At 41.8% G+C, this 21,657-nt stretch overlaps 1 protein-coding gene across 1 annotated transcript; it reads left to right on the forward strand.

Moving 5' to 3' along the window:
• The first annotated feature begins 5,741 nt into the window (after positions 1-5,741).
• nfatc4 (nuclear factor of activated T cells 4) lies at positions 5,742-17,172 on the forward strand. The gene is made up of 13 exons (XM_076098226.1): positions 5,742-6,072; positions 9,792-9,937; positions 10,625-11,143; positions 11,239-11,414; positions 11,831-11,993; positions 12,288-12,388; positions 13,006-13,107; positions 13,283-13,470; positions 13,913-14,053; positions 14,723-14,778; positions 15,096-15,222; positions 15,534-16,244; positions 17,102-17,172. Exons 1-13 carry the CDS (start codon positions 5,889-5,891, stop codon positions 17,170-17,172), a joined length of 2,685 nt encoding a protein of 894 aa, XP_075954341.1. The 5' UTR covers positions 5,742-5,888.
• Positions 17,173-21,657: the final 4,485 nt, after the last annotated feature.

Genomic DNA, 21,657 nt, shown 5'->3' on the forward strand with positions numbered 1-21,657 from the left:
AGGCAGGATGAAAACAAACTAATATGAAGGGGAATTCGCGACAGATAATGCCTCATTTGCATATTTAAACATAACATTTCAGAAAACTTATAATAAAACAATAAGTTGTCTTAATAAGTAATCAATTGGGGAAATTTCATGGTGATATCTAGATGTTCTTATACCCTATATTCACCTGTAGTGTCCTCAAAATGAATGGAATTTTACAATAAATATCTTTAAAGGATGTTTTCTCAAAATGTGTTTTTTTCTCAGATTCTCAGTCTTTCTCTTACACCAAACATTTCATTCTCAGGTTTATTCATATATCATTCATAGCCTGATTTACACAACATTTTACTTCCAAAAACATGGTGGAAATGGTTATGTATTGCTGCTGAATGTATTGTCTGATTTATGGAGTAATAAAAAGAGATATCCAAAATATTCCCAGGTGTCTCCCCTAAAAGTTTCTTATTGATTTACTAAATATAAATTTGTCAATCCTACTCAAATGTAAATGGAAAGCTTAGTAAAACATTCTACAGAAACTTAGACACAGTGGTGCTAAATACTGAATGCTCACAGTGACCATGCTAACATGCTGATGTGTAGCAGGTATTATTTTACCATGTTCATCTTACTTTAGCACATTAGCATGCTAACAGTAGCACTACACACCCCTGAGGCAGAAAGAGAGTCATCAGTTTTGCAGCTATAAATGAAAATTCTAACCTGTTGATGGTGACAGACTAAAACGTAATTAATAACCAAAGTCATTAGGATTCATCCTCTGGGTACCATGAATATGAGTACAACATTTTGCAGCACAGTTGCTGAGATATTTCAGTCTGAACCAAAGGGGTGAACCGACAGACTGACTGAGTGTGGCTGAAAATATAAGCAGCTTTGTCGTGGACATGTTGCAAGTTCACAGATTCAACAATTTATTTTATAGTTATAGAGATTATGCGGCAAATTAAGTGGTTGGAAATGTAATCATTTTAAAAAAGGATACATTTTTTTATAGTGTATTTTCGGCAAAATTAAGAATTGGTAGCAGTGGGGGTCAGTCTGCTCATGCATGTAAACAAACATGTATAAAGCTTTTTTTACTTTGACAAACTTTGTAACAATGTTACAAGTTTTATTTCTCTTTATAGGGAACTTATGTCAAAAATACAATTCATGTGCTTAAAGGAAAAACAACAATGGAGTACTAATGTTTAAATCTGTGCTTTCCTGCATCAGCTTGTCTACAGTATTTAAATACATTGTAATTATATTTTCAACTGCAAAAAATGTACTTCAGTTGAATCCATTGTGTCATTCGGTCAATAAACCATCTTGAGTTTCTCTCTGACTCAGAACATCAGTACGTCAGAGTACAAGTTGCAAAACATATTTCGGTGATCACAAAAATCCGTGTCCTCGGGCTGTGAAAGCAAGCTGTTGAGGAAAGTTACAGAAAAACTGTTTCGTCTTTCACCACATGATGGCAACACGTCAACAGAAATCCCTTCCTCCCTTTTCTCTTTCCTCCCATAATGTTGACACTCAGCAGTTCCTCCTGTGTGCTGCACTCATCCATCTCATTGCAGAGATCCTTTAAACAATTTACTAGCCATTCAACTCAACAGTTTCACAACCCCCCCCCCCAAAAAAACTTTCCATTTATATAAAGGCTCTGTGCCTGAACGACTGAACATGTGTATACACGCAGAACCTGCATGTACCTGCTTTATTAAGCAGTTGGCTTGGTATTCATTGGAAGTCTTGCTGCTCGATCACATGTAAAAACTCACAAAACTAAAACAGTTGTTTTTACCGCATTGGCAAACCATGTCACTTTAAAGGTGCAACGTGTAAGATCTTGCCAGAAGTTGAGTTAAAAAAATTTAACATTTTCAACAGAATGTGACAGTTTTGGCGTTTCGTAAAAGACGTCTACGTAATTTCCTGTCTTGTAATATCACTGTAGCTTCCAGTCTGCCCTCATGAGAAGACGAAGAAGAAGAGCTGTCCCAATGACTTGTCCCAACGTCAATTATACATCCACCTGAGTGTGTTTTGGCAGAAATTTGAATACTCCCATAAAATACAACTCCCGCCCTCGTCTCGTCTTCCCCGCCACCGTGAGGCAGGACCCCTAGTTAGCACTTAGCTAAAATTTGGCCACTGCAAATCCAAGTACCTGCAGTCTGCAGGGCCTTTTCATGCCGGATCAGCAAACTTTCATGTTGTTGTCTTTAACACAGGTTAGACCCAATACTCCACCAGCCTGCAGTGACTCCCGTCGCTGGGGTCAGGCTGGCATCATCCAGCATTTGTAGCTATACCAACAAAGAATAATGCGCCGTAATTTGTAGGTATCCCACAAAATAATTTCCGATGTTATCCACGTAATGATGAACGTGGAAATATAAAGTCCGCAAAAATGAAAGACATGGCAGGCCGGAGGGGAGATGGATGGGAAAAATGAAGAGTAACTTTTTGTAAGATGTCATACGAATCATTGTGTGAGGACACTTTGTTGTGGTTTGTGCCGGCTCAATGCAAGTTGCTGAAGCCGCAGACTGGAGGTCCGTCTCCCGGAGGTGCCGAGGGCCGACCGCTCGCCTCCTGGCAGGGTGGTCTCCTCGCAGAGACGGATATGTGTGTTGATTTTCTCATTTCTGCCACTTTGGATTTAATCCAATGAACCAAGTATCAATGCATACACACACTGTACAACACCCATGAAGATTATAAAATAGCAGTGTTACTTAGATCGGCTCTGAGAGTTTCAGCACCTTGGTTGAATTTTTGCGTATTCTTGCGCCGCTGTTAGTTAGTATTTGGCTTTTTTTGTGTATAACTGATGACTGTAACTTTAGATTGTATGAACCTGGTAGTAGAGGTGAAATACTGCCCCCTTTGGAGCATGTGGTCAGATCTTACAGATTGCACCTACGCCCATGTGAAGACTACTGAAGCTCTAGCGTAAGTTCAGACAGGAAGACTATACTCTTGCATGCCTAAGCCCATAGCTTATTTACCATACATCTGCCATCACTCCTCATGCAGGCACACTCGTCATTTCCTTGCTGTTATTGTTTGAGGCTGTCAATCACGATATCAGCTGTCTAGATCAGCTGGTCTCTCTAGCCAATAGCACAATGACCCGAGGACATCGTTAGCCTATCACCTTGCTGCTGTCTCTCTTAAATATGATTGTCTCTCTACCTTCAGTACGGTCAGGCTGCAGTTGCGCAACCCTCCACCTCCCCATCTCTGCCCAATCTTCGCAGATTCATCAGCTTCATCAACTCATCATTCTATCATCCTCATCAGCCAACATCACCACCAGTGTCTGGACTCCATGGGGGGATTTATATTGTTGCCGCTCAAGGCAATCACAGCTCGATCACAAATCTCCTCGTGCAGTTCAAGCGCCAAAGAATTTCTGTGTAACACATTAACGCAGCATCTGTCATAATAAATGTTAACTACTAATCATTCACTTGTCTCTCCTGATTGAACTGTGTAGTTAATGGAGATTTGGATCAATTCAAAGGCAGCTAAACCTGAAAATAGCATACATGTTACACTGATATTGCACATGTTGTACATATATGTATAACACATTGCTGTTTTGGGTCTGAAATTTGTCTTAGTGTGGATCATAGACTGTATATAAGAAGTGGACGTAGTCACCTTGATGTTACCCATTGGTTTGTTGACTGCTGTTTTGAAGTTTCGAGTTCAGCATTTTGACTGTAGCCATCTTGTTTTTTTCCAACCATAAGTGACATGAGAGGTTGGAGCTGAATACAACCGAAAGCAGAATAAGACATTTTCTGGCGACCAAAAAAGTTACTGTTAAGCGTCATGAAGTGAAAAAACACACTGTGAAAAGTTTAAAGTTGTAAGATGAAAATACCTCCCAGACCGGACAACTCCATGGAAGCATCCTAAAGCATACCCTGCTTTATGGTCTATTTGACTCTAAATGGACCATCATTTACTAAATGAACATCATGCTGTATTGAAGAAGACTTGAAACTAGAGATTGAGACCATAAACTCATGTTTACAATGTTTGCTGATACATCAAGTGAGAAGTAGAGTCATTTTCTCATACACTTCTATACAACCAGATTTTTGCAACCAGAGGAGTCGCCCCCTGATGGACATTAGAAAGAATGCAAGTTTAAGGCACTTCAGCATTGGCTTTACTTTACAGACCTTGAGGTTTCCATCTGGTGAGGATCTAATGTCCATGCTAACTGTGACATACTGTAGGATAATCAGCCAGAACTAGTAGCAAAATTAAAGGCTCCTTAAGACTCAATTTTTTAACTCCCATTAGATTCATTTTTACTTCCGGTGTTTTGGAAATGTACACTTCCTAATATTGTTATCGTGCCCAAAAGTGCCCCATAGGGATTTGGTTTGGGCATGAGTTAACCGATTCTGCCTTTGGCTCCAAAAATAATTGCGTCAACCTTGCTCGTAGCACTTTTTCCTCTCTCCAAACAGTCTGCAACATCTTGAGATCAGGATCCAAGGCCAGCCCACACAACCCCAAGAGGATGACAGGGAGAGCTAAGCAAGCCCCCAGTTACACGCCAGTATAACATACATAATGATTGTGAGAAATCAGACGAGGAGGAGGAGGAGAAAGGAGGACAGAGAGGAGGGGAGGAGGAAGGAGGAAGGAGGAATAAAGAGCTGGACCGAGGCGGAGAGAGACAGAGAGAGAGAGAGTGTTTATTTAAGTTTTTCGTCTCCTGACTCAGACAGAGAGCAGACTACAGAGGATAATGAGAAACAGATCTTTGGTGGAGAGGGAGGGGAGGGGAGACTCAAGAGGAGGGACGAGGAGGAGTTGGTGGGGAGAAGAGAGGAAGGAGTGGGGTAAAAGAAAAAAAAAGAAGAGGAAAGGGGGAGGAGAGGGAAGAGTGACAGCCAAAAAAGGGGGGCTGTCGTGTTCATCGCCACAGGAAATAGGCCCTCGAAGTTCACTAACTGACAGTTAACATCACAGCCCTGGTGGTCATGCAGCCAGCCTACAATAGCAGGTTAGTGAGCTGCCATGAGTCCTGCTCATGATTGGAATAATAATCATATTGTTTTTGGGTTATATGTGTGAAAACGTTATTGATGTTGAGGATGCTATGGAGATAAACTTAATTGAAGTGTGTGGGGGGGGGGGGGGGGGGGGTGATGTGTGGATGATGGTAAATAAGATGTAAGTTGTAAAGACAAGCCACATTTGTCAGGTTTAAAATATGTGTTGGTGTATTAAGTAAATGTGAAGTGAGTTTGAGTAAAAGAGAAACCTCCAGAGTGAGTGAGGAGGGGGGAGAGGAGGGAGGCTGGAGGTTGGGCAGGGGGGATTCATGACTGACAGGCACAAGGTCCTATGGGGAATGAGTAACGGACCAACTGGAGCTGGGAAACCCACCCAAAGGCAATTAAGGGTAAAGGACGACAAAAATATTTGATAAACTTTTTTTTCTCTCCGTCTTGAACGGAGGAAGAAGAAGCCACAGGGATGGCGATGGAGCTAGAATGAAAGACCCGGGTCTATATGGGAGATGTGTTCCGGAAAAGATTGTGAGATATCCAAAGCAAAGATCTGATTTGGACCGCAAGGCATCCAGGCTGAAAAAAGTAGTGGCAAATACTCGAACAAGAAGCAGTCCTCATCGTGTGGAAACCGCTTGGAAAGGTTGCTGAAGTTACATCAAAACTTTTCGTGAGGATGGATATTTGCGCAATGGCACGCACATAGGAGAACGACAAAAAGTGTTTGGAATATCTCCGGGAAACTCTTTTTTCGAGGCGCACCAAAGACGTTAAAGTCGCTCTATCCGACGCAGAGAGACCACTCTGTCTGTATCCTGTCCTTGCTGCCGGAGGGCGATGGGGGCCGCGCCGGGCTCGGGCTGGGAGGAGGGAGAGTTTGAGTTCAAGTTGGTGTTTGAGGAGGACCCGCAAAGCCAGGGGCCATCCCCGGTGCGCATAGCCGAGCCGGAGAGCTCCGTTCCCGGGGAGGAGAGTGAGTGCGCGCTGCTGCACCGGGAGTCCTCCAGCAGCACCAGCCTGGGTTAGAGTCATTTCTTGGATGATTGAATGTGTAGATAGAGGAGGTCTGAGCGGCCTGACAGTGTGGCATATAATGCATGGGAACTTGTGTGTGTGTGTGTGTGTGTGTGTGTGTGTGTGTGTGTGCGTGTGGCGCTGCATGTTGCATGTGCTGAAATGAGGGCCTTCATCTGCATGCCTGACTGTACTCAGTGTGTTTGAAATTGCACGGGATGTGTGTGCGTGCCTCTATCTGTAAGCATGTGAGCATGAGTATATTGTTGTTGTGTGTTTGTTTTGTGTGTTGTGTGCATATCCGGCTGTATTCCTTTTGTGAGTACATTTGCGCGCGTGTGTGTGTTTGTGTGTTTGTGCATGCGTGCGTGCAGCCCCAGACTCAATGTGTTTCTAATCAGCTGTGCGTGTGAGTAGAGTTAACAGCTGCCATCTGGGAAGGAACCTCAACCTCTGTGTACTGAACAGGCACCACATACACACCTCCCTCCCTCTTTCACTCAACCTCCATCTTCCCCATTTTTCACTCCACACACACGCACAGACAAACACGCACGAACACACCTTGTATCCTCACATCCACTCTCTTATTTGTTTCCGCCCACACTGTTATTCAGTTGTATTACCACACCCAAGGCATGAAAGTGAAATGCAGGAGAAACAAGAGAGCAATTCTGGTGATAACTTTGAACTTTTCGGAACATCACTGCAGAGTTTTGTCATTTCTCCTGACTCTTTGGTGGCAGCAGCACCTCGGCAACAGATTGTTGTGGTGTTTAAAACTCAGTCGGCAGTACGAGATGACTTTATGAAGGTAAATTATACTTTGATGAAAAAACTGTACTTAATGTGGTGGAGTTATGTCATGTCCAATAATTGAGGACTGTCCAAGGCATTCTTAAAATTATTCAGTAATTCTCAAAAAAAAGCAACCATTAGAGAGAAGTCTGAAAGCAGAAATGTGTCTTTTTCAGCTTTCTTATCCTGTTCATCATCTCAGGACCACTCATATTTAAGTTAAGACCCCTTGACCCCCAGGTTGGGAAGTCTCACTACTCATAAGAGGTTCACCTCAGGGCACAGAATAAAGTATTACACTGTAAATTATTTATAGTGTACTAAACATGTTAGACTTGAAGGACAATAGCATTTAGGGGGATAAAGAAATGGAATATATTAATGAGAATGTTTTCTTAAGTGTATAATCACCTGAAACCAAGAACTGTTGTCTCTTCTTTTTGTTACCTTACAATAAGCGTTTGTATCTACATAAGGAGCTGGTCCCCTTCACGGAGACGGACACCATGTTTCTACAGTAGCCCAGAATGGACAAACCAAACAATGGCTCTAGACAGGGTCAAATTCTCCTATACGCTTGGCACACAGGAGAAGTTTCTGTTGGTTGCAATCTGCAAACTCACCACTAGATGTTGCCCAAATCCTGAACACTGCACCTTTAAGATGAGGCTTTCCAAAAGGAAGGGAAAAACTGATAGTGTACAATAACTGTAAGGTACATTGGGCAGTGAGCAACTCTCCTGCTGGTCTGAGCACAGTGGATTATTGTTTCCTGATTATTAGATCCCTGAAGAGGCAAAATGATCCATTGTTTTAAAAGAAAAAAGCAAGAAAAGTCTGAAAAACTACTGTTAACGTTTGTGTCCAGTGCAGCAAAAATATATAGTTTTTGCTTTGTTGTCCTGTTAATCATCTTGCGACCCCTTGTGGGGTTCTTCTTTTATTTTTTGTGAAAGGTTCACCTCAGGACACAAAATAAAATATTACTTGAGATTAGCTTTATTGTGTTCAATAAGTGTTAGGTACATTTTCGTGGCTCGTAAACTTCTCTGCTGGTCTGCACAAAAACATCTGAATCATTGTTTCATGTGAAAAGAGAAGTTGCCTCAGCACTGCAGCTTTAACCACTTGGAAATATCTCTGTTGCCAGGAAACATTTGAAGAGATTTTTCACCCCGAGTCTTAATTTGTTGGCAGTTGCTGTTGTGTGTCAGCGTTGCCCAAAATTTGCCTGTAGGGCCCGTCGCCACTGCAGCGCAACAATGACCAGTTGGAGCCTCGCTCATTACAGAGTAACTACTGTTTGGCTTTGTTTTGGAGGCTGACCACACCATGCTGGGGAAATGTTGTGGTGAGGACTGTGGTCTTCAGGGGTTTTATCCCCATTCGAATGATTGTTGAAATTGTTTAAAACGGAGATGGGGAAAAGCCCCAAATCATCAGTCAAGATTAGCAGAACAGTTGGGTTTGTTCTTAGTGGTGTGAGATTTGGATCAATGAGCCAAATGTTTGGTTACAATTCCCACTTCAGCCTTTTAGTTACAATAATAAATGGAAAGTATGTATTATCATAGTTCTTAACACTCAAAGTAGATTTTAAAAAGGTGTTTATTAAATTGTTTCCATATGACAGTAATATAAAACCAGATTCGACTATGTCATGCAGTTATTTTTATTAATGTGATGTACAGTATACTTTTAATATTCCTGAGCAGATTTTAGAAATTTACGATTTACCATTTTCTGTGCTGCCTTGTCATAGAATACAAATGTGTTCATGCATTTGAGGTGATACAAATAACAATATAAAAAGTAATTAATAACAATTTAAACAAAGTTAGTGTTCATGTAATTCAATATAAATGTATTCAAAGGAACATTTTTGGAAATATTTGTTTGCTTTCTTGCTGAGAGATTGATTCACTCTCATGTCTAAATATGAAACTACCACCATCATCTGGTTAGCTTAGTTTAGCATAAAGGCCAAAATCACTTCTAAAACCACAATGTCATTTTTTACACTTTGGTTTTTGTACGGATTAAACAAACGAGTAATATTGAGTTAATCAGTGAGCTTTAAAGGTCCTGGTAAAGGGATTTTGTAAATTTCCAATAGAGCCATATAGCTGTTTCCCTCTGTTCCAGTCTTTATGCTAAACTATGCTAAGCTAAGCGTCTCTTGGCTCTGGCTCATATTTACCCTACAGATATGAGAGTGGAGAAAAATTAACACTTATATTCCGCCAAAAGTCAAACTACTCCTTTACATTAAAAGTGACAAAAATGCTGAACTTGAGACATTGAGTGTGCACTCCTTGAGCAAAAGTTCCAGTTGCATGCGTTTTCCATATGGCATCGATCAGTATATCAAGGAGAGTTGATGTGTAATGAATGATGAAGGCATGTTGATGATAAAACAAAAAATGAATCTCTTCTTGCCACAAAATGTGTTCCCAGTATTTTGATTGACATCTAATGAGTCTTTCTCATGCCAGATGTAAAAGAACAGCACGTTTCGTGCGCTAACTGTCATTTTGCGGTTATGAAAAAAGATTAATGGGAGGTCGCATGACCCCAAAACCGACAACATATCATGATAAAGGAAGTGTGTTAGAACAAAAGAAAAGAAAGTTGTTTTTTACAAAAGCAGCTATTAAATTGTTGCCATATGGAAGTAAAGGTGTATATTATTATAATGAACTCACTGTAAACTCTTCATTGGCAGCATTTCCTAATCGACATTGTTTTAGCGACTAAGACCAACTTTTTCCCCCCCAGTTGCCAACGAGAGCATGCTGTGAGTGCTCTGAAGTGTTTTCAAGCTGTGCTCTGAACTTGTGATGTTTGCCACTTCATTTTCTAAATTGTAATGTGGTGCCCGTGTTTGTCATGTTTTTACACACTCAGTCTGATTATTCTTCCCATCAGTTACAGATAACCACCACTCAATCGGCATCCCCAGCTCGCCACCGTCGGCCAATCAGCGGGCCGGGATGCATTCCCCGCCTCCACGGAGGGCCCCTGCCAGAGAGTTCAGTGGGACCTATGAGAGCCTGCCGGCACGCTCTGTACAGGTGAGACAACCTGTTTACAAGTCCTGCTTGTTTATAATGAGAGGGGGTTTGTACCTGAAAGCCTTAGTTTATGGACCATTCTGCAACCTTTGCATGTTTTATAACTGAGCTTAGCCATGGGGCCCAGTGACATGTTGACTTTCTCCACACAATGACAAACTTTGCCACTGATTTAAAGTTATTACAGCTACTGAGCAATGATGGAATGATCAGCACTAATAATTATAATTAGCTTCATTTATAACTACGCTAAGTCAACTTAGATGAACATGTCTTTGAAGATAAAGTCAGAGTTTAAACATTTTGAGAAAGTTGCTTGTGAAGCTGGGAGAACTGTGCAAAACCTTGACGTAAGGTATATTAGCACAAAATCATATTAAAGGGTTTTTAGGTGGATTTCTTACCTTCCAGACACCCAATCCAAACAGTTGTTAATCCAAACACTGGTGATAGCTCTGCAACTAATTAGCTCTGCAGTTAATTATGTTTTTCATCTTCAATCAACTACTTTTGGATTCTGTTTAATTCCTTAATTCATGTTTGGAAAAAAAGTACATATACTATAAAAATACAATATTTGGCATTTTGACTGATAAATTACCTGACTATTAAATATTTGTAATTTTCTTTATCAACTGAGTGTCACAAATTAAAGGTATCTCTTCCTCGCTCTCATCTTCCCTCCAGGTTTCAGAATCTTATGTGGTCGAGTGTCCAAGCATCCAGATAACCACCATCTCCCCTGAAGACGACCTAGCACCAACCATTTCCAGTTACTGGGACATGGGTGGTGGGGGTGGGTGGGATCGAGAGCGCCTCTACCTCCCCCTGCTGGACCCCTTCACCTACCGCGACAGATGCCCCGGCTCCCTCAGCCCGAGTCCCAGCCCCGGCTCCAGCCCTTCCTCCCGCGGCTGGCTCAGCCCCGCCTCCAGCTGTGACTCCCTGCTGGTGGAGGAGGAGGAGCTGAACGAGGCCACCATCAATTTCGGGCTCTCGCCGTCCTCGAGGCCGACTTCTCCCGGGGGTAAAAAACGTAGAAACTCCCCCCTGGTCTCCCCTTGTACTTCACGGAGGGGTAGTTACTCAGAAGAACTGCAGGGATGTAACCTTGAGGGTAGAGACTCCACCCCTCAGTCGCAAGCTCCACCCAGCAGCTGTGAGCTCAGCATCCCACAGAAAACCAGGAAGACGTCATTGGAACAGGTGAAGACGTTGGCTTGGTTTCATGTCTCTCAAAAGTGTTCGTCTCTCAATGTGAGGGATGATTAAAATAAATAAAAAAACTTTTTGTTTTCCAGTTGTCATCCAGGGAGGTGGATCAGGAGCAGGCTCCAGGCCATAGCTCCCCCTGCCCGCTGCCGGAGACCCAGCAGACCAGGAGAGAGCCCCCTTCGCTGGGCATGGACTACCTCTCTGTGCCTCCTGCTCTCGCCTGGGGCCGGACTCGAGCCAGCGCCCACAGCCCTCTGTTCAGGCAAAGATACACAACCTACATATCTGAGAATATCCATTCAATAAAAACCCAGTTTGAAGATCAATATTCATGATATGATAATAGTTTCCCAAATATAAAAATAGCATGCAAAGAGAAAAATATGTCCACCAATTTTGCTCAAAGTTGAACATCAGCTCACAATGCAGCAGGTGATATGCTTGCAGCATGTCACTGTGGATGTGTCTGTTCTTGCAAAAGGGATTAGCATGTACATTTGAATACTTACAGTATTATTAAGCATTTATTCATTCAATTGACTAAATCCCTAAAGTCCATTGCACGTCATGCTTACATGTGTAAATTATATATGAACATCTCATTACTTGGTCTGCAAAACTAGTCATTTGCTAGTCTGCTCCCTGCTCAGCGTTGCTGTCCATCCAATCCACCTGTAGGTCTAATGCCCTGCCGCCGCTCGACTGGCCGCTGCCGTCCCAGTTTGACCAGTACGAGCTGCGTATTGAGGTGCACCCCCGTCCACACCACAGAGCCCACTACGAGACAGAGGGGAGCAGAGGAGCTGTCAAGGCAACACCAACAGGACATCCTATCGTCAAGGTGAAACCCAAACCCGCAGATTCAGGAAGCTGCTGAAAGTGACAGTGATTTGTTGGAACCAATGTCTGGCTTAGAAATGCTGAACAAACAAATATTCATAATGTATTTGCAAATGATTTAACAGCTCTGATTGACTTATATTAAATGTAATTTCTATCGAAGCTGAAGTAGGACTTTAGTTTGAATGTTGTATTTTCAAAACACCGGAACAAAGTCTCAGGACACATGTTGTGGCTCACTGCTGTTGGCCTCGTCACAGTTTGATTTCACCCCTCACGCCATGTCTCTGTACAGCTGTGTGGATACACAGAGAGGAAGCCGCTCTCCCTTCAAGTTTTCGTTGGAACAGCTGACGACCGATCAATCAGGCCGCATCCTTTCTATCAGATACACAGGTACTGAACTGTACTTCTATTTAAAATCAAACCTATTGCCAAGCATACATTAATATTCAAGGGACACAGTGTTCTGTATATTTATCATCTGACCACTGTGGCTTTGAAAATTGCATAACTTACCACCAGTTGCTTCTAGTGTTGGTCCAGGAATTTGTTTGCAACAGTTGTTCTCAATGTAACGTGCTCTGGAGGAGAACATCAGATTAACGTAGAAGATGTAAAACCACCGCAAAGACATGTAGCTTCTTAATGTCCTAGTTTATGCTGCACACAGTTCTTTGCCATCTATGAGGTATATTTTGGATGTTAACAGCATACTATTTGTCTCTATTCCAGTGTGTTTTAGTAATCTGGACATTTTCCTTACCACAATGTTATTTGTTTCTATGGAGTGCCTTGGTTGCTGAAAAATTTCACATGACAAATAACCACAACGTCGCCGCTTCAGTTCCAGCCGGGCACCATTTCGCATGGCCCTCTCTCTGCTACTGTTTCCTATCCACCTTTTAACTGTCAATAAATGAAATTTGTTCGAGGCAGCGTACTTCTTGGACAGGGAACCAGTCTATCACAGGAGGGATGTTTAATTCATCGATTTGTTTCTTTTCTCTCAGGGTGACAGGGAAGATGGTGGGTACTGCCAGTCATGAGAGCGTCCAGGCGGGGACCAAACTGCTGGACATCCCCCTCAACCCTGAGAACAACATGACTGCACTGTGAGTACAAAAGAGACTTGTGCATGTTTTTCAGACTTGTACTTCAGTTTCAAGACTATGTTGAAGTTTACAGTTTATACTTGAGAAGCAGACTTATCATTTGTATTGTTTTAATGGACCAATGTTGAAGAGTGTGACAAAAAAAAAACAACTAATTTTACAAATCGTGTCGCAGCATCGACTGTGCTGGCATTCTGAAGCTGAGGAACTCGGACATTGAGCTGAGGAAAGGAGAAACAGACGTTGGGAGGAAGAACACACGTGTCCGTTTGGTGTTTCGTACCCACCTCCCTCTAGCGCCCCCTGTCGGCCCGCCTGGTCGAGTCCTGGCTCTGCAGGTTGCCTCCTTGGCCATCGAATGCTGTGAGTAGAGAATACACCTTTACTTAATACTTACCGAATTAGTTTGTTAAAGTCACATAATGTAAGATCTGTGGCATGCATTGCCAGACATTTATTTTGTAAGACATACTGGCTTTAAAGTTACTATAAGGAGCTTTAAACTGGTTATGGAACAGTCTCACTTTAATACTTATGCCTCTATGGGACCTACATAAGTAAACGAGACCATCAGAGAGAATATTGTCTATTTCTATATAGTTATTCTTAATGCTTATCGTCGGTGCCATCAGGACCCCTGCTGCAGTAGAATAAGAGGTTTTCTAAAAGGACTCTGGTGCTCGGAAACACTTCCACATTTGTCCACAGGGACCGCCAAAATCAACACAGAATGAAAGTTCCTTGCAGTAGCTTTAAATTGGGAGCACATTCAGTGGTTTAATTTGCCTGACTCTCCCTGCCTCAGCCCAGCGCTCGGCTCAGGAGCTGCCCGTCATCGAGTCCGTCAGTCTCACCTCCTGCTCTGTGGAGGGAGGGGAGGAGCTTCTGCTAAGCGGCTCTAACTTCCTGCCAATCTCCAGGGTCCTTTTCATGGAGCGAGGGACAGGTAAAGGTCCACAGAGGAGACATAATCCTCTCTAATGTTTCAGATCTTTTGCCTCTAACATCTTGATGAGTTGCTGACTGAAATGAAGCCAGTAAAAATATAGAATTGAGATGAGGACAAAATTATAAAGTTACCAAAAAATTTTTGTTGTTCACTGCTTGAAAAAATAAATCTTTTCCGCTATAAAAACAGTGATACAATTCAGATCTGATCACTGAGACTGAAAATTCGTTTGAATTTATTTCAGTAATATTTAAGGTAATAACAATTCAGCTTGTTGCATTCAGTTTTGAATAGTGCACCCCAAAATCTAATGTTATCTAGCTAGCTTATTTTCTGTTCTTTTCTTATTTAGTTGCTCAGTGTAGATCAATACAGCTCAATACAGTGTTCTGGACTCTTACATCTTTTTCTTTATGTTTCAAAACAAGCAGCTTCTTTTGCATGTCTGGATCCAGTCTTTCTGTATTCTCAGTTGAAGTAAAGATCTCAGTCAGTTTTTATCAGTGGTGACTGCTTCATGAGCCGAACCAACCTGTTTCACAAAAGCTTTAACGTTACCTGCGACACAGTCAGAGCAAATTACACTCATTAAACTGCCTGTGTGTTCATGTGTTTGTGTGTGTATCTAGGTTACACTTAATTCTACTTCATGTTCTCATCTATTAGATGGTAAACTGCAGTGGGAGGAGGAGGCTCATGTTGACCGTGACAACAGCAATGAGGTAATTTTGCATGTGTAATATAAGTCCTATTCTGAACAAGTCTCTGCAACAACATGAACTTTTCATCTCGGAGCTTTAATTCTATTGAGATACAACTAAAGCAGCTGTAATAGTCCGTGTCCACACCTCTTTAGCATATCAGATAAATGAGGAGTTTTTTTTTTGTTATGTCTTTGGATATGTGTCTTGTGTCCTGCAGCTGTTTTACCCTTCTATTAATATGTTTTGTGGATGCAGCATATACATTTCGGTAGAAGCCCAATCCATTATTCCAACAATGTGGGTCAATAAAGTAAATCCTGGATCTTTCTTTAAAGTGTTTGTTGTGCGTGAGAGTCCCCGCCTACAGCGACCTGTCCGTCAGTCGGCCGATGTCGGTTAGTCTTTACGTCTCCAACGGGAAGAGGAAAAGGAGCAGCACTCACTGCTTCAAGTATCTCCCCAGTGAGTGTCCAATCACACCTTATTCACCTCTGTTTCTCCTCTGTCCCTTTGTGTTTGTATTTCCAAAAATGAATTAGACCTATCCATTAATATAAATGATAAGAATAAATAGTTAAAAAACATCATAAAAAATGTAAAATTAAAAGAAATGTGGCGCTACCTTTATTTCTGAGAGAATTAACAGATTAAACTCCCGTAAAAATTCATAATATACAAAAATATCATACAACATTCAAAGAAGAACAATAAGTAAAAAATGTTAAAACATTATTTCCACCCATTAGTTAAACAGTTTTTGCTTCTGCTCACAGTTATGTTCAAAGAGGAGGACCCGCTGCTGTCGCGGCCCTCTGTGCTGCCTCTGGATGGGGGGACTGTGTGTCCTGTGGGGGGTCAACCCAGGATGGACGGGGGCTTTCCCGTGAGAGGCGACCCCAGGGCTGACGAACGAGGCCTGGGCTTCCACCTGCCCCCCTACCCCACCACCTACTCCCCTCCCATCCCCACTATGGGTTATCACGAGGAGTACTGCTCCAAACCAGACGCTGTGGTGGAGGAGCCCAGGGCGGCTCTGTCCGAGCGTCACCCCAGCTTCGAGAACCTGGAGCTGGGCTTCACCGAGCTCCTTCCCCCCTTATACCCCCGCGGCCCGCAGCCTCCCTCCCCCTCCCCTTCCCCGTGGCTGGACTCACCCTACCTTTCCTCCTCGCCCTCTCCCTCCCACTCCTCCTCTCTCAGCCCGTTTCCTGCCGGCAGTCCCATCTCGACCTCCCCTCTGCCTCCCATCCCCACCTCCCCTTACCCCCAGTACTCTGCTTATCCTCAGGATGCGTGTCCCTCACCTCCCTCCAACCCCAGCCCATATCAGGACATGTACTCAGCACCCTACTCCCACTACGAGGGCTGGGACCCCCAGGGAAGGGTGCTCGGGATGGGACATGGGGGAGATAGGGATGCCAAGATCCAGGAGTGTCCCCTGGAGTTTACCAGCTCTTCTATGCACCACATCACATTTGAAGAAGGTGAGTTGCACAAATTTGTCTTTATCTTAATGAGTGCAGATGTTGAGAGGATGAACGACAGACTTGTAAAGGACATACAGAGACCATAAAGAAATGTTATTATGTATTATTTATGTATAGATGAGTGGGAGGATGAATGTGTTGTAACATAAAGAGATTAAATAAAGGAGATTGTGCACAGCTGTTTATTAGTTTAATAAGACAGCAACAGATTTCAGTGTCTGTGATGTCACCATAGATATACATTTAAAACTATCATTTATACATCATTTATTTTTTTGTTGAAACTTAAATAAGATTTCCATTCATTCGTGCTTTGGTTGGAGATGCCCTCCATACTTTCTCGTCGTACCTGTCCTGGTAGTCAGTACTTTGGCAGGTACCGATTAACTGCAGACTCAAAAACACTGGGGTTAAAGTTCAAACAAACAGAGAGATAAACTGTGTGATTTGGGTTTACACTCTCCATCAGAAGGGAAGACATTTGGCAAACTTAATGGCAATTTGAATGATTCTTAAAGTAATGATGACTGTTACTTGTTCTTCCCTATAAGTGACAATCAGACAGAGTTGTTTTTGAGGCCAAAGTAGCATTTTATCTTTCGTTTTCATTTGATATGTGCACTATTGAGCTGCCGTGAAAATCAACATAGCCGAGAGATTTATTTAGGACGTGACAAGTTATTGAAATGATGCATTCTTTTCTTGCTGCTTTCCAAATAAAAGACTATAAGATTGTTTACAGGTCAATACATACACGTTGATTACCTTTGATCCCATAAGTAAGCTGCACCAATGGCATGTTGGGTTATGAGGTGGATAAAAGGATGGAGTCATTTTCTCTTTTCCTTCCACAGTGACGGAGTATATCGGGGAGGACATCCAGTCTTTCCAGTCAGCCTCACAGATGGACAACCAGCCAAACTGAGCTCAGAGCAGCTCGTTACCCCTGTTCCATATCATCAGCATCATTTTAAATCTATTATGCACTTTGATATTAGGATCCATCGCTCCAGTTTCTTGTGATATTGGCAGAGCGGTTACCAGGAGACTGTTGTAAAAATGACCACAGGTAACTCTTTTATGTGGTTTTTTAAAGGGAAACCAATGTTTTTAACATGTTTTCAATATAAATTATACAAGAAAGCACTTAGGTTTGTTGTGCCTCGTGTGTTTTTCTTGCAAAAAACAAACAAAATGAACACTCATACAGGGTGAATCTAGAATAAAGGGACTGAAGGAAAAAGGCTAAGTCACTATGGAAAACAAAATGACTTTGGAAGATGTCGTATTCTCTACAATCCCAGCTAACTATTTAAATATGTTGTTTTTTTCAAGAGATTCAATTGTTTATTTTTCCTTGAAGTGTCTTTATGTTGAGATTGCACCAGCAGAAACTTAATCCATCCTGCAGTAATAACACATTTCTCTGCTCAGTTCCTGGACGTGATGGAAATCTTCTGAATAATGGCGACAGGATTTAGGCTCCTGTGGCAAATGGCGGTAATTATCTCTGATTTTCTTTTTCTGCAATGCCAGATTTAGGAGTAGTAGCTTAATTAAATGACTTAGGAGAAGAGAAAATGACTAAACGTGGCAAAGACTTAACTGAGAAATCAACGTAAGACAATGACTCAAGTTATCTGAATAGATGTTGAGCCTGTGCTCGGTGAAAAGGTAAAGTGTTGAGACAAAAGGGAGTTTGACCTCATGAAAGGATGATGTGACCACTCTGTGAATGTTAGAGCTGTTTGAAAGGTTTGTATGAGAAATAGTTTGTTAGATCCTCTCGAAGCCAAGCAGGTTTGTCTTGAAGAACAGTGACACCTGGGGGGACTCGGGACCGGGAACGCCATAACAGTCCATAAATCAGCAACTGTTTGAGAAATCACTCACTCTGCTGTAAAACTTCACAGATCTTATTTTCTGATATGTGTACTTTCTCCACTAAAAGGAGCGTGGCTACGAGAAAGACAGACAAAAAGTGTTTAATTATTGCAAAACAGCAAAGGCAGTAAAAATACACCAACCTAACGAAAAAAGACCCTAAAGTAGCATTATATTTTTAATTTAATTTTTTTTTTATTATTTTTTTTATACTATATTGATCCTGTTAAGGGGGAAATTTGTCTCTGCATTTGACGGGCTGCCAATAACAGGCGCCCGGGGAGCCTGGGGTTCAGTGTATTGCTCAGGTACACTTCGACACGTGACACGTCCCAGTCAGCCCTTGCGGTTACCAGACAACCCTCTTAACCCAGTGAGCCACGGTCGCCCCATTATATGTTTTCTTGACAGTTTTATGGGTCTAAATGGTCCAGTGCAGCCATAAATGGGCATGTTGGGAGCTTCAGACCGAAAAAGCCTTATTGGTAAGGGATAGATATAGTCGGTGCAGAGCTTTGAACATCTTTTAAGAAGAACTTACTGTTGGAATCTGAAGCCGTAATTCAATCATGACATTCGCTTTTCCAGCTCCCTTCTTTTCCTCTCGCTGCAGCTCAGGAAAGGTAGTTACACGATGAAAGTTTATGAGAGGTGAATGTGGCAGCAAATAATAGAAGGGAAGAAAAAAATAATGCACTCCCCTTTGCTGAAAATAATCTATTTGTTTATTAGTCATCTTTAGAGACCAAAGGTTTGCACGGCCATTTGGTGTAAAACATTTCCTTTATTTAGACACAGTGCTCTAACGATACAATTCCCATAGAAATACTTGGAAATAATTAATTTCCCTAAAACTTTGAGCACCGTGAAGTTTGGTGACTGCACTTGTGACTCTGTTGTTTCAAGATTTAATGTAAGTCTCATACATTCTGTAGCAACCAGCATGTAGAAGATTCTTTACTTCATGGTCCCTTGATGTAATGTTTAGAAACACATCAACTTTATTTATCATTACAGTACATTATCTGTGTAGCATAGTTTCCCAGACTATGAATAGACAAGCACGGTCACTCTGACTTTCAAAGCTGCTGAATGACCCACTCAAATATGTAATTTTCATTTAGCAGTGTTTCCTGCACCAGGGTGCTTCAAGTTATTTTGCAACATTAATTCAATAATCAAATACAGCATTAAGAATCCCACCTAAAGATGCCAAAACATTTCTTACATCATAACTTCTTGTGTTAATTTATAATCCCCTATCCTCGTGTCTCTCTCACAGTAAGTCACTCACATTGTCACCAGGGGGAGGTATACTATCAAACATCAGACGGTGAACTCATTGAGTCAGTCTGACCGACACATACAGGTTCATGAAACAGCAGCCATGTGGACCCTTAATGGACATGCCTGCATTAGATCATAAAGAGCCTATGAGAAAACAGAATGGACCATTATGTCTAAACCTAGCCTTCATCAGTGGAAAGCTAGAATCCCAAAAGACACGCTAACTATAGGATCAGTGACTATAGGAACACTAACTGATCACTGAGGTATGCGGGAATCACGCAGAGCAGCCGGGCTGCTGCTGCCTGCTTGACACACTAGTAGTCACTAATTAATGTGTCATATCTTGTTTGAATCTACAAAAAACAAAGTATGAAAAACAAAAGAAAAATGGCTTTATGGGGGATTATGTGCGGGACTATTTCTTGGCCAGGAGCAGTAACTTGCTTCCAAAGTTACAGTGAAATTGCTAGGCAACCAGCAGAGAGGAAGTGACTAAACCTGGAGAAGAAGTAGTCCCACGCATGAAACCACACCTTGTTGTGTTATAGACTGACCAGTGCCAGTACTAGTACTAGTATTGGTGAAATTTCCCTTTAAAACCAAAGGATAGCATGAAATCATTTGTACAACACAGTCAATAGTCAATGTAAGGTCGGAGGAGAGAGTGTTGAAATAAAATGATCATATTAAGGACCCCAATAAGGACAACCCAACTAAATGACTTCTCACAAACAGCTTGCACAGCTGTTTGTCACTCTTGTGGCTTGGAAAGAGAAGAGGGAACTATTTGTGTGGGAAGACGAGCCTCAGCACTGAAGGAATGACTTTCCAAGCTCTCAGCACATCTCTGTGTCTCTTCCAATGTATCATATGTTTTCAATCAAGACTTGTGGTGTCATTCCAGTGTGCTTGTTGTTACACACTTGTCTCGTGTTTGTGTTGAGAACAACACATCCGCTTGAAGACTGGAAACGAGATGCTGCATTTGTGACAGATTTCTTTCTATGGACTCTTTCATTTGAGGATTGTATCGAGCGATTGTAGTGCTGATGACTTGCTCTCTTTGTTCTTTTTATGGGTCAAAGTAGGAGGTAGGCCAAGAATTAAGTATTGTTTGGGATATCTGGCAGAAGTAAAAACTAAACTTGAAGATCATGTTAAAAATCTACAGTAGAATACAAAATGTATATTCTCAGCCTGATATGCTTTGTTCTCACTTTTCGTAAGCTAAATATATTATTATGGCAATTTTTTTTATCACTTCAAGGAAACTTTCATTAAATATATATATGTATATATATATATATATACAATAATTCAAACTTGAAATTCACTCTGCAAGCTCTGTTGCCTGTGGTGAGTTATGAAGTTGAGTAACAGTGTTCCTGCATTGTGATCCAGGCACACTAACTTTGAACCTGCCAGTGGCTGGTCTTGCTGTTGTAGCCGTGTTCCCATGTCAGAGGGTACAACCCTTCCTTAAACAAAATAAACTTCATGTCATGTCATTGTGTCATGACTGGGTGTCTCCTTTCCTGGCCATAGATTTATAGGTGACTAAAATGTTCACAGTGTTGCACTCCTCCCCTCAGAAGCGGCGGTCACAAGTCATCAATCCTCTTGACGGCCGAGGCTCTGAGATACACCGAAGCCCCCGTAGTGGAGCACTAGAGTCTGCAGAGAGCTGAAGGGATCTGAAGGGAGGGGGTGAGGGAAGTAGACAGTGTGCTGAGAGATAAAGTAAACAGGGAAGTATAAATAGTGTGCATGGAGCAGATGCAGATTTATACTCGGTTTACTTTCAGTTCAAACAATCAGCTTTATTCTCTTAAAGTTAATTCATTTATGTCACTTGTATATGAGAACTAGAGACAATTAAAGCTATCTTAGGCTTGTTAGTGCCACGTATTGTACAATTAGCTTGTGTATCTCAAATTTTTTTTCCGGGGTCAAACCTTCATATCTATAAAGTGTGAGAAGAGCAAATTTGTGCGGAAACTAATGTTCCTGACCATTTTTAATGACTTATATTATCTTGAGTAGGTATCCCATCCATTTCAAAGAGATATTTGATAAATACAAAGTTTGTTTAATGCATGTGTTAATACTATATAAATGAAAACAAATAAATACATTTAGGTGGTTAACAGGCCGCCGTCTTTTTTTATCTCATCAGTTAAACAATGTGCGCTAGCCTCTCACATTAAATGCGATGTTATAAGTAGGCTACAATTAC

Source organism: Anarhichas minor, unplaced genomic scaffold (genome assembly GCF_050575085.1).
Source record: "Anarhichas minor isolate MPS153535 unplaced genomic scaffold, ASM5057508v1 ptg000024l, whole genome shotgun sequence".
NCBI lineage: Eukaryota > Metazoa > Chordata > Actinopteri > Perciformes > Anarhichadidae > Anarhichas > Anarhichas minor.